The sequence below is a fragment of the Schistocerca piceifrons genome, chromosome 1, assembly GCF_021461385.2.
Source record: "Schistocerca piceifrons isolate TAMUIC-IGC-003096 chromosome 1, iqSchPice1.1, whole genome shotgun sequence".
Lineage (NCBI taxonomy): Eukaryota > Metazoa > Arthropoda > Insecta > Orthoptera > Acrididae > Schistocerca > Schistocerca piceifrons.
This window is the reverse complement of record NC_060138.1, coordinates 677,917,974-677,938,963: the sequence shown is the minus strand read 5'-3', so window position 1 is coordinate 677,938,963 and position 20,990 is coordinate 677,917,974. Positions and strand designations below refer to the sequence as shown.

The following is a 20,990-nucleotide window of genomic DNA, read 5'->3' as shown; positions in this document are numbered from 1 at the left end:
GGTTCTGTTTGTTTCAAATTTTGTACACATTGTTTTCTTCCTGTTGATCAATAAATAATTCTCTCAAAAATACCATTCTACCATTTGCATGTTCTCCTCTTCCAAGTTCTTCACCGAGTTAATGCTTATTAGTATGGTTGTGTCATCAGCATACATAATCATTTTTCCATTTACTGAAGGGGGGAGTATCATTTATATACAAGGTAAAGGACACAGGTCATGGTACTGAACCCTGAGCCACTGCATATTTTACCTGCAGAATATCAGAGTAGACATTTTTCTCTGTATTTCTGGATTTATGTTTTATTTCAACACACTATTGTCTGTTTTCAGCTAAGGTTTTTATAATATCCATAGCTTTTGCTCTTATGCCATACCAGTCCAGTTTTTCTATAAAGAATTTACCAAAAGCTTTTGAAAGGTCTAAGTATACAATAGATGCCTTCCTTTGATGGTCCAGGGCCTCAGTTAATGTACGTTACAAAGTTTGTCACTGCAGTATTACTGGCTCTCCCCTTTCTAAACCCCGGTTGTGCTTCTTTTAGGATGTTTAGTCCATAATTCTATCTTTAATCAATGCTTCTGCTGTTTAGGCAGAACAGTGGTGACTGTTATTGGATGATGGTAATTTTAATATTTATTTGTATAAGAACTCTTCTTATCAAATTTCATTTCGGTTGGTTACATTATTTATCAACTTAATTTCTGCTGTGAACTTCCAAAAAATGGTAACTCATCCTCAAAAACTGTCATTGCTGACATCTTTGTAGGTATCCACATCTACATCTATACTCTGCAAAGCACTGTGAAATGTATATCACATTGTACCAGTTGTTAGGGTTCTTTCCTGTTCTATTCACATATGGAGTTGGGAAGAATGATGTTATGAAAGATGAAGTTATGAAGCCACTAGGAAAGTTGACTACACAAGAAAACTCTTACACACTATGTCACTGCTACCCCCACCACATAAGAGGGCACGGAAACCACCAGCATAAATACTATGTCTTACCCACTCTCAGTTGTAGCAGTCCTGTGGTACAGGGGAGGCTATGTCAGTTGACTCTTTTGTGTGGCTGATTGTCTACAATCGTGCAAGTCTCGCTGTCGATACTCTGCCACTGCAAGCTGCAGTGTCAACTTCAGAGTCTCACTGACAGGGTATAGGGACCACCATCAGTCTGCTGGTGTGCTGGAGGCTTGACCAGCAGGCCCAGTAAGCTGTACACTGTCTGCCACCAAGAGGGGGTGTCCTGCTGCTGCCTGCTCCATTCCTGCAGCCAACACTGATGCTGCTGGCCTCTGTCAAAGAGTACTTCAGACTGGGCTAGAGGGCAAGTCTCCCAGGTGCACATCTTCAACAAGATCACTTTGAAGATCAGTCCACATAGGATGCTGTCCACCACTTCCAGGGAGTGCCACACCTGCCAGCACCTGTGGACCATCGACTGACCCATGACAGAATGGTTGACCCATGATGTAACGGCTGCCATACAAGGCTTCCACGACACAGCAGAATTGCCAGTAATGCACGCTCACTTCTGCTGACTGGATCTGCACTCGGTTGGCCAAATGGAGCTGCCAGCACCTGCAGAAGACAATCCTTTACTTTTGATAAATAAATGTTTTGTTGTGAATGATGTTTCCTTGACACTCTCAAGCATCAACTGATCCTTCTCACGGTGCCCTTACTGGATCAACTCTGAAAACCATAGGGGTCTGAATCTGGACACCTATAATGCACTGGAAATTTCTGTATGAAATAATATGTAAAATAGGGAAAGGCCACCACTCATCTATAAGTGAACTGATGTGCGGCACATAGGAACACACAGTACTGTTTCTGTTGTGTGTTTCTTGTGCCACACAATTGTCTACTATTGTGGTTGCCTTTCCCTTAGTTTACGTAATATTGGGCACATTTCCTTTTGACTTTTAGTTTTGTTGGAATTGTTATCACATTAAATAACTTTTGAAAGAGTGTGGGCAATGGAGTTGAAATAATGTTTTATGGTCTCTTACAGAATACCGTCAATGTTGTCTTTCAAACTCATGCCTGTTACTATATAATTTTAAAACTCTTTCTCAGTGAACATTTTGTTTCTTACATGTTGTGGTTTATATTATTTTTTACAGTTGAGTACTTCACTTGTTTCCATGCTACACAGAGGCTATGATTTTATTGCTTTTCTAATGCTGTACAATACTGTTACTTGTTATATTCTGCAGGATGCATTTATAACAATCATATATTTTGCATTCTGTGTGCTTTTCCAGATATTGTAATGTCAAATTTCTAAATTAATTTTGTGGACTTCTTACCAATTTAATGTGTTGTTTTGTGGTCACTTTTATCTTTTTAAACTGATTTACTTTGATTTTAGAAGAATGCAGTGAAAGATTCAAAGTAGTACTGTAGCTGAAGATGAGAAGCAAAGTAAGAGCATTTGGAACATAAAGCTATATCATATGTTCAGATCATTTTCAAAGAAGAATGGGGCACGTGGAGGGTTATTTCTAAAGAGGTAAATTTATGAATTGGCATGTGGTCATTTATTCCATAATAACATCATCTTTTGATACAGAAAGTAAGGGCCCTACCAATAGAACTGATGTACTGACATTATAGAAATGTCAAATTTTTTATTGCTGGTTTCCTAACCAGATTTTCTTGCAAATCATGGACGTGTTGTGTTTGTGTCAAGTGTATGTGAGCTACCTTCCACAAAACACTACTGTCACAAATAAATAACTACCTTGTTTAGTTACTAGGGTGTTAGTAGTTACAAGAGTGTAGAGTGTGCTTTCATTCCACTCTCAATAAATTTCTACCTACCTGAAACCAAATTTCTTCAAGATAGGTTTCAGCTGGAAGGGTTATAAATACAGGGAAAAAAATGGATGAAGATCTTGTTGATTGGCTTGAATATAATTCTGAAATGCTTGCACAATGTGAAAATGCCATATTCTTCTAACTGTATTAATCTACATTATGGATAAATTTTAGTTAATATTTGTTATACAGTGATCAAAAATGTTTAGAGCTGTTTTCTCATATCAACACCAAACTATCATGTGTGTTGTTGATTTACTTGCAGAGCCAGAGATTGTCCTTTTTAAGAGACAGTTCAAGTGAAAATAAGTGCAAGGAAAACATTTATCAAGATCCAGATGAAGACATTCTAAAATATCACTTTACTCCAGAAAAGTATGATAACTTTTTCGATTTAATGAAAGCCATCTCAAGAAAGCACATGCATATAAGCTGTAAATTAGTACACATTCCAAAGCACTGATAAAGCACTACAGATTTGTTTTTGTGTTTACAAGTTACTGTTACATTAGTGAAAATTTGTGAACAGTGACCAAGAAAGCCAAGAGAGCCACAGAAATGGAAACACCTCTGCACATCACAACGAGTCTGCCACATCAGAAGAACACAGATAACCACAGAATTTACAAAAAGACTTTGTAACATCAGTATGGCCTTATGGTAAAATTGTTTTTGTAATGCCATTTAGCCCAAAAATGAGGTTTTCCCTCGAAACATGTTGCTAAATAAATAAGTAATACAATAGTCAACAAAGTTTGTGACTGGTATTAAAAAACATTTACAGACTAGAACTTGCTCACTTACACCTGCTCGGGCCCATTCTGGAGTCAAATTGTTATAAATACATTCTGTCAATAACTGACTGTGTGACATGCTGGGTGGAGGCAGCACACTGGCTGACACTACCAGAGAATCAACAGCTAAAGCATTCTTACTGTTGTGAATTTCTAGATTTTGTTGCCTGGGTGTAATTGACACTGACCAGGGCTATCAATCTGAGTTGGCCCTCTCATGGAACTCTGCTGGCTTCATGGCATCATGTGCTTTTGCACTACCATTTACTACCCCCAAAGCAACAGGTTGGCAGAGCAGGGTCATTGCACTCTGGACGCAGCTTTAATATGCCATGGAGACAAGGTGTGACAGACTTTTTGGGTGTACACAGTACCTTCAAAGAGAGCTTGCAGGAAGCACTAGCCAGAGTCTTCTACGGTGAACCTTTACATCTTCCGGAAGAATTTGTTGAACCACCAAATGCTTCAGGGTTACCAGAACTAGTCAGCAGAGTATGAAAACACATTGCACGGTCCACAAACCACCACCACATCACACACCCTACCAAAAGTTTCCACGCAAAACGTCTTCTCACATTGTGACTGTGTTATGTTAAGAGACGACACCATACGGAGAGCACTGCAGCCCCCATATTTCGGACCACATACATTTTTCCAAAGGGGAGACAACACATTTATTATTTTAACAATGAAATCAATTGATTGATTGACAAAATAACGTAACTGGATAGTTAAAAAGCTACTCATCAAACAGCAGCAGAACACACACATGAAAGAAGGTTATAATTAGGCAAGCTGTCGGAGCCAGTGGCACCTTCCTCAGGCAGAAAGGTTGAGGAGGAAGTAAGAGGGGTGAAGGAAAAGGACTGGAGAGGTCTAGGAAAAGGGGGTAGATTTTGGGAAATTCTTCCAGAACCCCAGGTCAGGGGAGCCTTACTACTACCCCTTTTCCTAGATGTCCTTTTCCTTCATCCCTCTTCCTTCTTCCTCAACCAATCTGCCTGATAAAGTAGACACTGGCTCTGAAAACTTGCCTGATTATAACCTTCTTTTATGTGTGTGTTCTGCTGCTGCTTGGTTAATAGATTTTTCATCTATCCAATTACATTTACTATTTTACTGCACAACAACCCTCTAAGTCTCCATTCGCTGTTTGAAACCAGCTTGAGTCCTCAATTATTACCCATTCACACTCGACCTTGTTCACTGTACTGCACCAACCAACAAACATTACCGCAAGCTTTGTCCACAACTTGCGCTCAGACACTGAACAGTGCTCATTGGGCTATGTGGGGACTGCAGACTGTGAACCAGTTAAAAAACATTACAAATCTACAACCTCTGACAAAGTATCCTCTCTGACATCCACCTGAGATGCGTTAACACAGACATTCTTTGCTTCCAGTAGTCTGACTGACTATTGAATTGTAAATATGCGCGTTTGTTAACTTCCCTATGGTGATAACCATAGTCTTTTAATGGAAAGTAGCATTGCTGTGAAACAAGATGAGCTGTAACTTAAACCAAACAAATATAAACAATTGGGCTTACAATCAAAAACTGAATCCTGAGCCAAACCAAATGCTTGAAATATTGTGCAAAGTTGATGTTGTAATCTTACTAAACTATGGTTTGATGCTTCAGATCTAACAAACTTTGGGCACTTCTGCTTCTCTACAAAAAAATAATACTTAACTGTGTCAAGGAAGATGTTGGCTGAATACTTATAAAGGAAGAATGTGGATTTCACACAGGGAATTCTTAACTTTGACATGACACACTGCAGACGGAGTACTAAGAGATACAGTAATATGAGCTGAATTTGTTGATTTAACAGTGGCAAATAATACTGCCCATAATAATAAGCTGGTTACATGTTATACATCTGATAGGTACTGGTAAACGCAGTTCTGACAATTTCTACATCATAACGGACAGTTCAACAAAACCTAGGAAGAATACATTTTTGACTATGAAATCCTCTACAGCACAAGAAAGTTAGTGTTAAAACGGATGATGCTACAATGCAAGAAAAAGTTGAGGCAGTGTGATACATCACCAAGCATGCCCTTTGTGAATACATGAAACCTGAAACATAAAATACTGCAGGGGACAATACATTTACAACTGATAAGAAAACCACAGAATTTTTAGTTTTACTGATGTTCATGAGTTTTTGTTTGTACATGTGGTCATATGTATATTGTTGTAATGCAATGATTTTTTTAGATACATAACTGATGTCTTTGTGGGAAGAAAGTATGATACCATATTTCTGAAAATGAAAGGAAAGAAGAAAAGAAAATTGTGTGACCTGTAGCACTGAGTGGCCAGAGTACCAATCGAAATGCTGTTATCAGTGCTGACAACATTAAATGTTATTTCATATGCCAGTTCGGAGTAGGTATTAAAATCCATGGAGAAGAAATAAAAACTTTGAGGTTTGCCGATGACATTGTAATTCTGTCAGAGACAGCAAAGGACTTGAAAGAGCAGTTGAACGGAATGGACAGTGTCTTGAAAGGAGGGTATAAGATGAACATCAACAAAAGAAAAACGAGGATAATGGAATGTAGTCGAATTAAGTCGGGTGATGCTGAGGGAATTAGATTAGGAAATGAGACACTTAAAGTAGTAAAGGAGTTTTGCTATTTGGGGAGCAAAATAACTGATGATGGTCGAAGTAGAGAGGATATAAAATGTAGACTGGCAATGGCAAGGAAAGCGTTTCTTAAGAAGAGAAATTTGTTAACATCGAGTATTGATTTAAGGGTCAGGAAGTCGTTTCTTAAAGTATTTGTATGGAGTGTAGCCATGTATGGAAGTGAAACGTGGACGATAAATAGCTTAGACAAGAAGAGAATAGAAGCTTTCGAAATGTGGTGCTACAGAAGAATGCTGAAGATTAGATGGATTGATCACTTAACTAACGAGGAGGTATTGAATAGAATTGGGGAGAAGAGGAGCTTGTGGCACAACTTGACTAGAAGAAGGGGTCGGTTGGTAGGACATGTTCTGAGACATCGAGGGATCACCAATTTAGTACTGGAGGGCAGCGTGGAGGGTAAAAATTGTAGAGGGAGACCAAGAAATGAATACACTAAACAGATTCAGAAGGATGTAGGTTGGAGCAGGTACTGGGAGATGAAGAAGCTTGCACAGGATAGATTAGCATGGAGAGCTGCATCAAACCAGTCTCAGGACTGAAGACCACAACATACATGCCAGATGAGCGATGCTTTCACAAGCTGTCTGCTTTTCCAATGCCATGATAAAGCTCGTCAGGGTTTCACAAACCCAACAGAATCACGCATATTATGTTTTAGTCTTTGACTGCTTTTCTGCAGAACAATGACTTGTTAACAATAGTTTTCATAATTCTCAGAAATATGTTGATATAGTGATATCTGACTTTATTACACTTGTATCATTTGCTGATTACAGATATTATTGAAACATAAGTTACTCAAATAGCTCTTACATAACAAAGAAACAAAAAATTTCAAGACCCGTGATGGTGATCAGTATGCCAGTATCCCTGTATGGTTACAAGCCATTATTGGCATCAATGTCTAAATCTGTATGGACAAAAGCAGTAACGAACTTTTAATTACTCCTCACTTTCAAATGACGTTTGTCACTGTTTATTACTTGTTAGTTAGGCTGAGTGATGTTCGGGCATTCGTTAAATATCTAACGATTACACCCTTAAATAAGGTGTGTCTATTGCTTGTCTAAGCGAAGTTTGTGTGATCCCGATGAGAATAATAATGTGCTGTGTCGATCGAGGAGAAGACACGACATTCGCATAGTTCTGCAAATGAGAAGCAGGCTCAATTATAACGTTCTTGTTAATCTCCAGTCTCGAGAACGAACACGTATGAACGTCCTGGTCACAATAAACGTCTTGTAATTCCAAAATGATCCACCCTCCTTCAGCCGCACATATCGTTTCCTCGAGTTTACACGTATTTACCCTTTTTGTAATCGTTAACAAACGTTACTACTAGTCATTATAACTAAGGTGTCTTAGAATCACATCGACTGTCGCTTTGGAAAAACTTGTGTATACTGAGATAGCGGGGCGTACAACTTAAAAGAAATTATTACTAAAATAATCATCTGTTTTCAAATTACAAAGCACGTATATTTGCAGTAAACTGTTGTAGTGCTGTCTACTTTCGGTGTCCTGTTTAGTGTTTACTGTTTAGTGTTTACCATGGCAATGGCATATAGCTTGTATCGATAAGGTTTTGTATTTCGATGCAATGTGTAACACTGTCGAGATTCGTAAAGATCGATCATTGAGTATCGATATGAGAGTTGCATGCGGTAGTGCATTGAATTATAATCTTTGACAGCTTTAGTTACGCAGACCTTCTCCTTGTAGTCTGCTACCAGTGGTTGAGGAGAGTGCGTTGTCTGATGCTATGTTGTATTTATTTATGATTCCTTGACGCAAGTTCATAGCAGTTGACTTCAAAATGGTTCAGAAGTACCAGTCACCCGTGCGCGTCTACAAATATCCGTTTGAACTTGTGATGGCGGTAAGCACTCTAATATGTGTCAAATTGTTTCTGTTTGGCGTCCACTATTATGCTTGTAATCAAAAAGTAAATGCTGTCTGGAAAACCATTGTTTTACCTGCAGTTTTCCTGCAGTCAGTAATTATGACTATATCTACAGTGTGTTCTGCATGGGAAGCTAGCATGTCAGGTACGATTGTCAACATCTAGCTAGGTGTGGGTCTGAGAGTGACAGTTGTGGCTGTATTCGATGTTTGTGATATTCTTTATTTTGTGATACCTGTGACCACATGTCTATGCATACAAAAACTATCTGTTATCCACTCAGATGTTGATGTCAACACTAGAATCTGCTTTCTAGCGCAAACAGATGACACTTTATACACTGTCGTCTGAAGATATTTTTGAGAGATGAAGTTATCATAGTACTATGCACTGAGGTAACTTTAGATAGATTTAAAACTCATGTTGTACAACTTAATTATTTGCTTTACTTGATGGAACCAAATTCGTCTAAGGTATGAGTGTTCCAACTACGGTGTGTTTGTTGATAACAAAGGTTAAAATCAACAAACGTTGTAGTTTCACTGCGTGTAGGTTTTATCCAGTAGCTCACAAATCTGTCATTACATATTCGGTTTGGAAGTGACTTGTGTTTGCTGGAATTTATCAGATGAATATTTAAAGGATTATCACAGCTGTTACAGCTTCCACACGTCGCTTTTGTTTACTTTACAATTTACTGTAGTCTGTTATTTCTCGTTGATTTAGATCGCATTTGCCAGAAGGATCCTGTCAATTCCGTAGTGTCTATAGCATTAGTAACAGTTCTGCTATATTTTTCAGTGTAAAATTTCATTAATTCTGTATTGCAGTATTTAATATAATGTACATTTTCCTAGGTCTAGCTGCTGACTTACTGTCGGAGGAAACGTACGACCATTGTCTCATCGGAACAATGATTCAAGTCGCAGTAGGGTTGCGAAAATATGGAACTCCTACGAATGCGGAAGAAAGAGTAGGCCAGTATCCACTGGAAGTCGGGATCTATCATTAGGTGTAAGATACAGCCCAAACTATTGCCAGCTGTGTGAGCATCCTTCGAAATCCGTAATTAACAGGTTTAAGTTTTCCCTACAGGAAATCTTAATTTAACCATGAATATTTCTTGTTTGTCGTCTGTTTTTGGGCTCTTTATCCTACGTCCGCGACTACTCTCTAGGCTGAGCCGAGAATATTATTATGTCAACAGTTTGATCGTACTCACTGTAAGTTCTGGGGAACAACTCGACATACTGTTAGTCCCCTCCCCCTATTTCACTGTTTTCCCTCAATTGTAGGTGTCTCATGTTTTGTGGCAATTTTTAATACGGTGAAAAACAATTGGTTCATTGTTTTAACGTTGTATACTATGTCTTTCATACAGTCCACACAAATGGTGGGAAACCAGATTTTTAAGCTCTTTGCAAAGCTTTCTTTCGATTAGTGCAACATTTGCAATGTCTAATCATGACAGCGAGCACACTTTGCCGCCACAACTCTTGGGCACAGTAGGCATTTTTCAGTGTATGTGTGGTACAAGAAAAAAATCTGTATTTTTGTTTTACTTTTTTAATGTGTAATTTCTATTTCAGCAATGATGCAGACTTTACGGCGTAGGCCTGTTGTATTTAATTACAATAAGATTTATAGACATTCAGCACTGTTCCACTTTGACATCGCAGCATAATTTTTTTTTTTGCGATTCCAGTACGTTGTGTGGAAGATAACTTCATCTGTAATAAACGTGCATAACGTAGCAAGAAGTGTACATTTCAGTTGGCCAGTGAATTGCTGCCCAGTGAAGAATGCACGTAAACTGGTGGACCAAAAAATGACATGGTATTTGTCCGTGAGGTTCATCATTACTTTTGGAGGATGAACACACGTTATAGTGACGATGTGCCCTCTTATCATACATTTTATCACCTAATGAGAGAGATGACGCATACTCTTCCGTAATTGTATTATGCCAACTAAATGAGACAATTGTAGTAAAAAAATTATTGTGAATTTGGTGTACTAGGCGCTACAGTCTGGAACCGAGCGGCCGCTACGGTCGCAGGTTAGAATCCTGCCTCGGGCATGGATGTGTGTGATATCCTTAGGTTAGTTAGATTTAAGTAGTTATAGGCGACTGATAATCTCAGAAGTTAAGTCGCATAGTGCTCAGAGCCATTTGAACCATTTGGTGTACTGTAAGACGAATATGGGTTTTTCCTGTCATTGACTGAAATATCAAGTTTTAATTTACGAAAGCCTTTGCTACTTGCTAGTAGCTAAAACACATTCGCAGTTGACGTTAAATTGCGGCGAAATAAGATAGGTGGGGTAGAATAAAATTCACGAAGCGACTTGTTCTAGAGATGGAATTATTCGGAATTTCAAGCGATGGAAATCATTGACTCCACAAAGACTAGAGTGTGGGTGAATGGGTTCATATTTCTGCAACGTTTTTCTTGTGTTATGTGGTAAGCCCGTAACATTACTTGATACATAATCTCACTGGCTCATCTGTTACTTTAAATTTGAAAACTTGCCCCATGGTCATCAAAAGTGACGGCTTTGTGACCCGTGCTAGAGTTGCGGCTTTGCTTAGAATATCGCCATATCTGCAGCATAAATGTTGGTTTGTCGGTAAAGTCAACAGTTGCCCGTATAGCCAAAGTGCGCGAAGTTAGGCAGTCGCAAAGTAAAGGCCTTTCCATGCGAGTGATGACATGAACATTAGGCTGCATCGACATTGGATCTGTAATCCTCCCATCCCGATTTCGGGGGACCATCGAACAACGTGAGGGAAACATCACGTCTCCAATGTAAGCGCCTACAAATGGAAGCAAAAGCCCGATCCAACAACCGATTACAGACCAACGAGTTAACGGACAAGACCGAACAGAATATCGGCGAAAATTGACAGTTTATGAATGATCTTGTGAGGTAGGAGCTTCGCTGTAGTACCAGCTGAACAAAGAATGCTATAATTGATACTGACGTCTGTACCGTATGAGTCCATTGAGGAGCAACTATTAGTAAAATATAAATATAATAATTTTGACGCTAGATTTAAAATTAATTTAACTACCCTGCAAAATTTATCATCATTGAACTGATACACTCGTACCTTTTTTTAAATCTCCTATTAATGGATACGTTTTTCTGCAGAGAAATCGAACACAAAACATCATTAATGACAATGTCAGTCGCACAACGCGGCTGCAATTGCTGCCCGATCAAGCCGTTAATTGTGAACAATGTACACAAGCGGGTCGGCAGAAATACGGTGCTTCTTCAGCCGTGGCCTTACACTTGAAATAAACGCGGATCCTACAGTTACCGCACACACGTCGTTAGCGATTGGTAACGACGTGGTTAGGATGCAGCCACTTTCAGTAATGTGGAAATCGACATTGCGGCGACGAAGTAAGACGTGCCATATGAATATTTTTGAAAAGCATAAGTCTATAGAGAGAATTTTCTCAAAGGCGTGGAATCAGGACTATTTTCATTTAACTTGACACAAATGCTGAGGATTTTAATTAAAATTACAATGAAATATTGTTAATCTATTTACATCGGCTATCAGTCTTTTTTGGGGGAGGGGAGGAGGGGGTTGTGACGTCAATCCATCCAGCCCCCTCTGTCACTAGTTTTTCCTGCCTGTATTTATTGGCTCTGTAAGTACTAGCAAACCCGATACAAGGAAGCCTATCATTTCACGTAATTCAGAAAGAAATATCTGACTGTTGGAAGAGTTCTGTTTTAAGACGATTGCTCGTGTTATCACTAATGACTGTGCCATTCTGTCCACTTTTATTATCATAATTTTTCGTTTGGTACATGGTAACTCTTTCAGTGCACTTACGCAAATAGGATTTAAATCGGCGTAAATGAGGATGCAATAGAATTGTTTGTCCTGCGGTTAATTAAAGTCTCTGGTACATTAAATACCGCAAGTAAGAGAGACCTGACTGACTGAACGTCGGTAAAAATATTCCTGGTGTATTCGTCTGGGATCTGTTCTACCACTGATTCTACTGCAGAGAACTTCACTGCTCGTATCACAGTCTTCAATCTCCTTTTCGTCCCCTCGTCATTTACGACTGAGAACGCAGGGGTTGGCGCCGCAGGCGGCGAGGGACACTGTGGAGATGAGTCAGCCGGAGGGGAATATTTTCCCTTACTTTATGGAGCACTGCGCCGCCGATGACAACTTGAAATTCGTAGATCAAGCGTTGTTCGCTATGGAAAGCTTGAACCAAATTAAATGCGAATCTGTATCTCTCTAAGTAATCTGTTAGCTTATTAAGCTTCTATAGTTTTATGGTTCTCCAACAGAATTCCAGAGAAAGTTTTAGTCATCATGCGCCTTTTATAGCATAATGACAGGACCTCTTCAGGGCTAGCGTTGTGACTCTTAAGTGTATTAAACAGCTAGCTAGCAACGCCTTGGGCTGCTCTTCGAGTTTTCTGTCATTGTCCCACAGTGGAAAAATGCCCCTGTCGGAGAACAAAAAAGGTGAATAAGCTCCTGTTTGAAAGACTTAAGACTGAAGTGTCCCAAATATTTTGGCATGCGACGAACATATTCGCGATCTTTTTAACATGCAGCTCATTTCCAATTGAACCCCTAACTGTAACTCGCTCACAAGCAATAGAGGACGAGATTGGTGTTTAGCGTCCCGTCGACAACGAGGTCAAAGACGGAGCACAAGCTCTTATTAGAAAAGGATAGGGAAGGAAATCGTCCGTGCTCTTGTAAAGTAACCATCCCGGCATTTGCCTGAGACGAATTAAGGAAATCACGGAAAACCTAAATAAGGATGGCCGGACACGAATTTGAACTGTTGTCCTCCAGAATCCGAATTGGGTGCGCTAACCACTGGCTCCACTTCGCTAAGTCACATGCAGTAGTCCATCACTTAAGTTTCTCATATCCATCCGCTAGCACTTTCGCTCTCCCTATAAGTGCGTTTGCACCTGTACGTCTAATCGCCGTGCGACTGTTGCCCAACACACAAGTAGAGGCACTCTTCCTCAGCATATGCTTTGCGAGTAATTCCATTCACACCTGTGTTCACAATGGACACCTTTACTTCCGTGTGGGGGGTGAGCTGCAGCCGAACGGCGACTAGCCGCAAGGCGCACGGGTGTAAACGCGCCGTTACTTGTCACTGTCTCGTGTCTTGCAGCCACGGTTTCCTTCGTTCTGTCCTACTACTGCTGTCTCATATCACTGTCTTCATCTCGGTCCCCTTCTCGTTGTCATCGTCATAGACTCTGTGTCTCATTGTCACTGACTCTCACCTACATCCACTATCTCCTTCACTCTTTTCCTAGCACTGTTCTGTCACTATCAACTATGTTCCATTGCCACCGTGTCCCACTCATTCTCTCTCTGTGCCGTTGCCTCCTTCGCTCTGTCTACACCACAACCACCACTGCCTACTACTTCCATTATTTCTGCTCCGTCTCTTTCCCACTGCGATTGTCTCCTCCTGCCTCAGCATAAAAAGCGCGGATACGTTCGCATGCTAAGTAAGGTAGAATGAGGCAGCTAACATCCCAATTTTCAGTCAGTCTTTTAAACAGGAGCATATTCACCCTTTTTGTGCTTCCATAGGAGCATTTTTCCACTAGTTCCCTTCTTTTCCCTGCCACAGCAGGGGACGTGACTGATATGAAAAGAAATTTTGGGGCACCAAAATTTTGTTAGTTTACTTATTTATGTGAAATTGAAATAACGCAAAACTAATTTTACACCTCACACCGGATTTTATGCGCACAAAAATTTTGCATTTACATCGGTACTACAACATGGGTTTCCCAGAACCCTTTTGATGATAAGGGGGACACTTTACTGCATAACCTCCATGTTACGTCGCTTTATAAACTTGTTACGCCTCATACTGGATTTTACGTGTACAGATAGGGTAACTCTTGAAACCTATACCTAGAAAACAGATACTGATATCAAGGTTGTTCGAGATAGGGATCTTAGCAATATATCGTTTCGGTTTTTGGTACGAAAATGGTAAATCTTTTTTGGTTGTTAACTAAGGAACCGCCCATTAACTAATGGTGCTCCTTAAGGCCCACCATGGACCACCGCCTCGTTGGAAAAATTATTTCAGAATCCATGTTTTTAGATCTGAATGGTGATAATCTAGTTAGATGGTTCGGAATGATTTTGAATTTCGCGCATACCAATTTAGTTATATTCTGACTGCGAGATTTGTCCGCACCGTGACCCATGTGTTGGCTCTAATATTAATTTCGGAACGATTTATGCTGAAACAAGTTAGAGGCATGGTCAGTAAACAATTATTTGAGTTCTTCAGTGGCGTTAGCCATTAGTAAAGTGGCGCCTAAAATTCTCCAGCAGTTAGGCGTTCAACCATAGGTTTACAGTTCCTTATTTTCCCATTTCATATTTGTCTTTGCGTTTCTTGAACGGCTTAGTCGAGAGCTCTGTTTACGAAGCGTTGGTTCGTTGCAGAAGGGGACAAGAACTGAAGACAGCACTGAAATGTGAGGTACTGTGATATAGGCTGCTCAGCTAAAGGCCTTCATGATATTTATTTAAACTGGTTTGGACGTAGTTTTAAACCATACGGAACTGAATGACATTAGTCATTACGTGTAAACTTGAGCTCATAAGATTCGGTAACCTTGGATGGAGGCAACGATCGAATTACTGAGGAGGAAATCTGAACCTGACTAGAAGCTGTTGTGACAGCATCTCACAGAAGCACGTTGTATAAAACTTTGTTTTATATATAGTCGGACGCAAGTTTCAGTATTTTTCATAGAGGATGGGTTTTGTAGTTAGGTTTTGGGCTAAATAAAAATGTTCTTAGGAGAGCTGAATCAACAAAAATCGTTGACAAAGTGGGTGTACTGCGCAAGAAACAGCAATTAACGCCACCAATATTTTCTGTTTACGTCTTACACGCAAGAAACACATTTCAGAATGTGCAAGATTATGCTGTTATGGAATTTCCGCAGTTATTTTAATACAGCTTCAGAGGCTAGGAAACAGACAACGTCTTGCGCACTTCGGGTCGCATTGCCATACATTTAAGCTTTTAACTGCGGGTCAATAAGCACCTCGAAATGCTCTCTTTGTTACGTTTAGAAACAATCGTTTGATTTCGCCAGTGGATAGTATTTTTTCTATAGGTAGATCCTGCTTCCCGACGCGAACACGTAATTAATTACGCCCAGCTGCGATCGATTGATAGCCCCTGAGTGGCTAGCTCTCTAGCCAGCGGGTAAATACGTTCCGCTGACACCGTGCTGTGAAACAGAAGTGGAAGTTCGTGTATATTTCCAGGCCTTGAATTCCCTGAAAGATCCAGCGCGAAGTCCATGCCGATTTTTCGCGAGCTGAGTGGAAACTGAGTACCTAACACACATAGCGTGTCATTATCAGCGCTTTGCGTTTGTCAAATCTGTGCAGTTATAACCCGTCAGGAAGTTTTTGGGCCCTGTTTTCTTAAGTAGAATATTTTGAAGCAAGTCTCCTGGGATTCGAAGTAAGCTTTTATCTGTTGCTGATCAAAGTTAATTGCGTAGTCCAGAATAAAGCATTTAAGTAACGTACGAGACATTTCTTTCGCATTGTGTAAGTATAACAGGAAGCGCACGGTTGTGGATATGAAACTAAAAATTTTCAGCGCCAGCTTTTATACTCTCGTCACTGACATCGATTTGTAGTTGGTTTTTGGAACATACTCTGTATTCCAACATTATGAAATATCTCGAGAGGAAAAAACTATATAGACAGATAACCAGCGCAGAATCAGAAAATATCGTTCTTTTGAAACACAACTGCTCTTTACTCTCACGAAGTAGCGAGTGCTATCGACTGGGATCTCTAGTTGATTCCAGATTTCTCGAAGGGTTTTCTCATCGTTCCTGGATGCCTTGGCAGACTATCTGCAAGGTGTCCCTGCCTAGTAAGATACACTGAGGCGACAAAAGTCATGGGATGTTTCCTTATATCGTGCCAGACCTTCTTGTCCCAATACAATGCAGCGACACGACGTGGCATGGACTCGCCATAAATGTTCGATGGGTGGCCTTATCATTCGGTCGAATTGTCGAGAATGTTCTTCAAACCAATGGCGAACAATTGTGGCCTGGTTACATGTTAGCGAACGTGAAGTCCATGAATGCCCGCAGACTGTCTCCAAGTACCCCAACATAAGCATTTCCAGTCAATGATCGGTTCAGTTGGACCAGAGCACCCAGTCGATTCCATGTATACACAGTCCACACCATTGTGGAGCCACCACCAGCTTGCACAGTGCTTTTTTGACAGCTTGAGTCCATGGCTTCGTGTGGTCTGCGCCACACCCGAACCCTAAAGTCTGTTAATTCCCGTCGTGCGGCCACAATCACGTCGGAATTACCTGAGTACAAATGATAGCTCCGCCATTGTGCTCGCATTCGGGAGGACGACGGTTCAATTCCGTCTCCAGACATCCTGATTTAGGTTTTCCGTGATTTCCCTAAATCGTTTCAGGCAAATGCCGGGATGGTTCCCTTGAAAGGGCACGGCCGATTTCCTTCCCCATCCTTCCCTAACCCGAGCTTGTGCTCCGTCTCTAATGACCTCGTTGTCGACGGGACGTTAAAAAAACACTAACCTAACCGCCATTGTACTGCCCTGCTATACCTTGTGTACGCGACACTACCGCCATACGTGTATGTGCGTATCGCAATCCCATTACTTTTCGTCACATCAGTGTAGTACGCCGTTGGAAGCAATCTTCGACTTGACGACAGCTTTGCTTTTTTAATCTTGTGAACGACACTAAACATGATGGCCTTAAATAGCCATATAAACAAAAGTAACCTGAAAGGACAGTCGGCGCTCGACATGGAAATATTGAACCGGCCGATAGCCTCCGTTTGCTTGGACTCGAGTATTCATTGACGGACTTAAAACACTGATCAGAACCCAGCATGCGTAAAAAAATCACCTGGAAAGACTACTGTTATTCTCATTACATCACATTCGTAGACTTCCCAACTCACACCCGAGCAGTCACTTTACAACCTAACGCAGGTGGTGAGCAATGCTATACATCAGTACATGATCACAACTACCGTCCAAAAGATGAATAGAAGCAGCTATGGAACGATTTAGTTTAATTGCACATAAATTGCCCGAAATTTGTGTGTATGTAACACAAATTGACGAGTGACGATTAACGGAGATAATTGTCAATGCCCTAAATGGGACCCGAAACATCAGAGTACTGTGGCTTGCTGACACCCAGAAGGATTTACAGGGAGGAGATGACTACTACTACTACTACTAATAATAATAATAATAATAATAATAATAATAATAATAATAATAAACCACTACAATTTCATAACCAATTCTACAACCCTTTAGGTCATATAACATCAACAGATATGAAGAAAGTAAATTGGAAAAAGAAAACACTACATGGAAAGCACCCGTATCATCTAACACACCCACACATCAATCAAGACGCATCCAACAAAAATGGCTCTGTGCACTATGGGACTTAACATCTGTGGTCGTCAGTCCCCTAGAACTTAGAACTACTTAAACGTAACTAACCTAAGGACATCACACACATCCATGCCCGAGGCAGGATTCGAACCTGCGACCGTAGCAGTCGCGCGGTTCCGGACTGAGCGCCTAGAACCGCTAGACCACCGTGGCCGGCGCATCCAACACATGGCTAAGAAAAGGCAATATATACAGTGAGACGGAAGGATTCATGATTGCAATACAGGATCAAACAATAAACACCAGATATTACAGCAAGCATATTATTAAAGATCCCAATACCACAACAGATAAATGCAGACTTTGCAAACAACAAATAGAAACAGTAGATCACATCACAAGCGGATGTAGAATACTGGCAAATACAGAATACCCCAGAAGACATGACAATGTCGCAAAAATAATACATCAACAGCTTGCATTACAACATAAACTTTTAAAACAACACGTTCCTACATACAAGTATACACCACAAAATGTACTGGAGAATCATGAATACAAATGATACTGGAACAGAACCATTATAACAGATAAAACAGCACCACATAACAAACCTGACATCATACTCACCAATAAAAAGAAGAAATTAACACAACTAATCGAAATATCCATACCCAGTACAACAAATATACAAAAGAAAACAGGAGAAAAAATTGAAAAATACATCCAACTGGCTGAGGAAGTCAAGGACATGTGGCATCCGGATAAGGTTGACATTATACCAATAATACTATCAACTACAGGAGTCATACCACACAATATCCACCAGTACATCAACGCAATACAGCTACATCCAAACGTATATATACAACTACAGAAATCTGTAATTATTGATAAATGTTCAGTTACCCGAACGTTCCTAAATGCAATGTAACATATACCGCACAGTTAAAAGGAAGTCACGCTTGATCAAGGCCCGCGTCACTTTCCATTTTTGACCAGACATAACGTCTGTGAAAAGAAAGAATAATAATAATCCAAAGTAAATGTTGTTAGTGTTCTGTTATCTTCATACACATACATATCACGCAAACCAACATATGGTACATGGGGGAGGATACTTTGTTCCATTAGTCTCATTGTTTCCTGTTCCAACGCAAATACAGCGAGGGGAAGAAAGACTTTCTGTATTCGGGATCCCTAAATTTGCTCAGTAGTGCTTCGCGAAAAGAAAGTCGTCCTCCCTCCAGGGATACCCATTTGAGCTGACAGAGCAGCTCCGTAATATTCGCATATTGATCTGTAACAAATCTGATGGCTTGCCACTGAATTGTTTAGATATCTTACTTTAGTCCAGCGTTGTGGGGAACCACAACACTCCAGCAGAACTCAAGAAAGGGTCGCACTAGCGTTCTATATGCGGTCATCTTTATTGATGAGCTACACTTGCCTAAAATTCTCCCAGTAAAGCGGAGTCCGACCATTCACTTTCCTTACTATCGCCCTTACGTGCCCTTTCTATTCCGTATTGCTTTGCAACGTTACGTCTAGATATGTAATCGACGCGATTGTGTCAAGCAGGACACCGCTAAAGCTGTAGTCGAATATTACAGTATTGTTTGTCCTACTCGTCTGTATTAACTTACTCAATTCTGTGTTAAAAGCAATCTGCCATTCATCACAACAGGAGAAACCCTGCCATCCTGTATCCTCCTCCAGTCACTCAACATCAACATTTTCCTGTACACTATAGCGTCATCGGAAAACAGTCGCAGACTGCTGCTGAACCTGTCCTAAAGACTGACAGTTTGGCTCAAGAGGAAAGGTAAGTGTGTTGAGAGGGTATAGTATTGGTGATTCTTCACGGAAACGTTCAATGAACAAATGCCCTTGTCTTACCCGTATCCGACATACAGCTGTTTGAAAATCACGGGAGCCAGTGGCATTACCTTGTTCGCCAGCACTCACATGCGAATGTAACGAAAGCGACATCAGGCTACATAGTGTTGTCTTTACTGAACGTTTCAATGAGTTCTTCACTTGCGCGTGGCGGGGGACGATTCCTGCAAGTGTACACGTTGTTTACCTCACGTCTCAGTACTATATTGCTTACGCTAGTGTACTACAGAGTTGTGTGTACAATCAAAACACTACGGGTCAGTGCAGTGAAAATGCAACAGCTCTTCACATATACACTCCGTACGGCCGTTGACACAGTACATCAGTGAAACGTATCCTGGGTGTTGGATAGGTCACCGTGGAGTCATTGCTTGGCTAATGAGGTCCCCCGATCTTGCTTCACTGGATTACTGTTTGTGGAGTTGGCTTAAGAGCGAAGTAACAAGCGTAGAGTGGACAGAAATTAGGAACGTTTCGCACATATCTTACATGCTTGTGCTCTGGTACCGGACTGTACGAATGAACTCAGATCAGTAACACAGCAGCTGTCTAACAGAACTGCAAAATGCATTGTAGCCGGCGGTGGTGAACAATTTTGTGAGGAAACGTACACAATTAAACAAAATATTAAATCAGTGTTTCATTTACAAACGCCTGCATTATCCAGTTTCCCATCGTTCTCATTAGTTTTCTCGGAAACTGTTAAGAACAAGACGTATGTTCGTATGACTTTTTTGTTTGAAATCACTATCGCCCCTCAAAGCATGTACCTTTCCTCCTGACTCACCCTGTATAGAGAAGAAGAGCGCCCCTATGATACTTCCTTGTGACACTCCTGACGATAAACATGTCTCAGAACACTCTTCGCCGAGGACAACGTAAGAAGCCTTCGAGCCACTCGCGTATCTGGGAACCTAATCCGTATGCCGGGAGCGTCGTTAAGTCTGCAGGGCACTGTGTCGAACGTTTCGCGAAAATCGAGGAATATAATTGTTTGGGCACGTATTACGTCACAGACCGGACTATTACATCAGAGGTCCAAGCCGACGTCTGGGTTTCGGTACTAACGCAGCGAAGTGATATCAATGCCGCGTATGCCAGGCAGAGTGATTGTCTCCCAGGCCGGCCGGAGTGGCCGAGCGGTTCTAGGCGCTCCAGTCTGGAACCGCGCGACCGCTACGGTCGCAGGTTCGAATCCTGCCTCGGGCATGGATGTGTGTGATATCCTTATGTTAGTTATGTTTAACTAGTTCTAAGTTCTAGGGGACTGATGACCTCAGAAGTTAAGTCCCATAGTGCTCAGAGCCATCTGAACCATTTGTCTCCCAGTGGGCTGGCCTTGCGTTTGAGGCGAGTGCGGCTGTGGAGGCGTTATAGGCAGTGGCGAGGTGCCGGCCGTGCTGTGG

At 40.9% G+C, this 20,990-nt stretch overlaps 1 protein-coding gene across 2 annotated transcripts in view; it reads left to right on the top strand.

The window, feature by feature from the left end:
* The first annotated feature begins 7,999 nt into the window (after positions 1-7,999).
* Positions 8,000-20,990, top strand: part of LOC124709160 (SEC14-like protein 1) — a 222,414-nt gene continuing 209,423 nt past the window's right edge. For both annotated transcript variants that reach the window (XM_047240820.1, XM_047240821.1), the window contains exon 1: positions 8,000-8,174. In XM_047240820.1, coding sequence (XP_047096776.1) covers positions 8,112-8,174 — 63 coding nt within the window. In that variant the 5' untranslated portion in view covers positions 8,000-8,111. The remainder of the gene's footprint in view (positions 8,175-20,990) is intronic.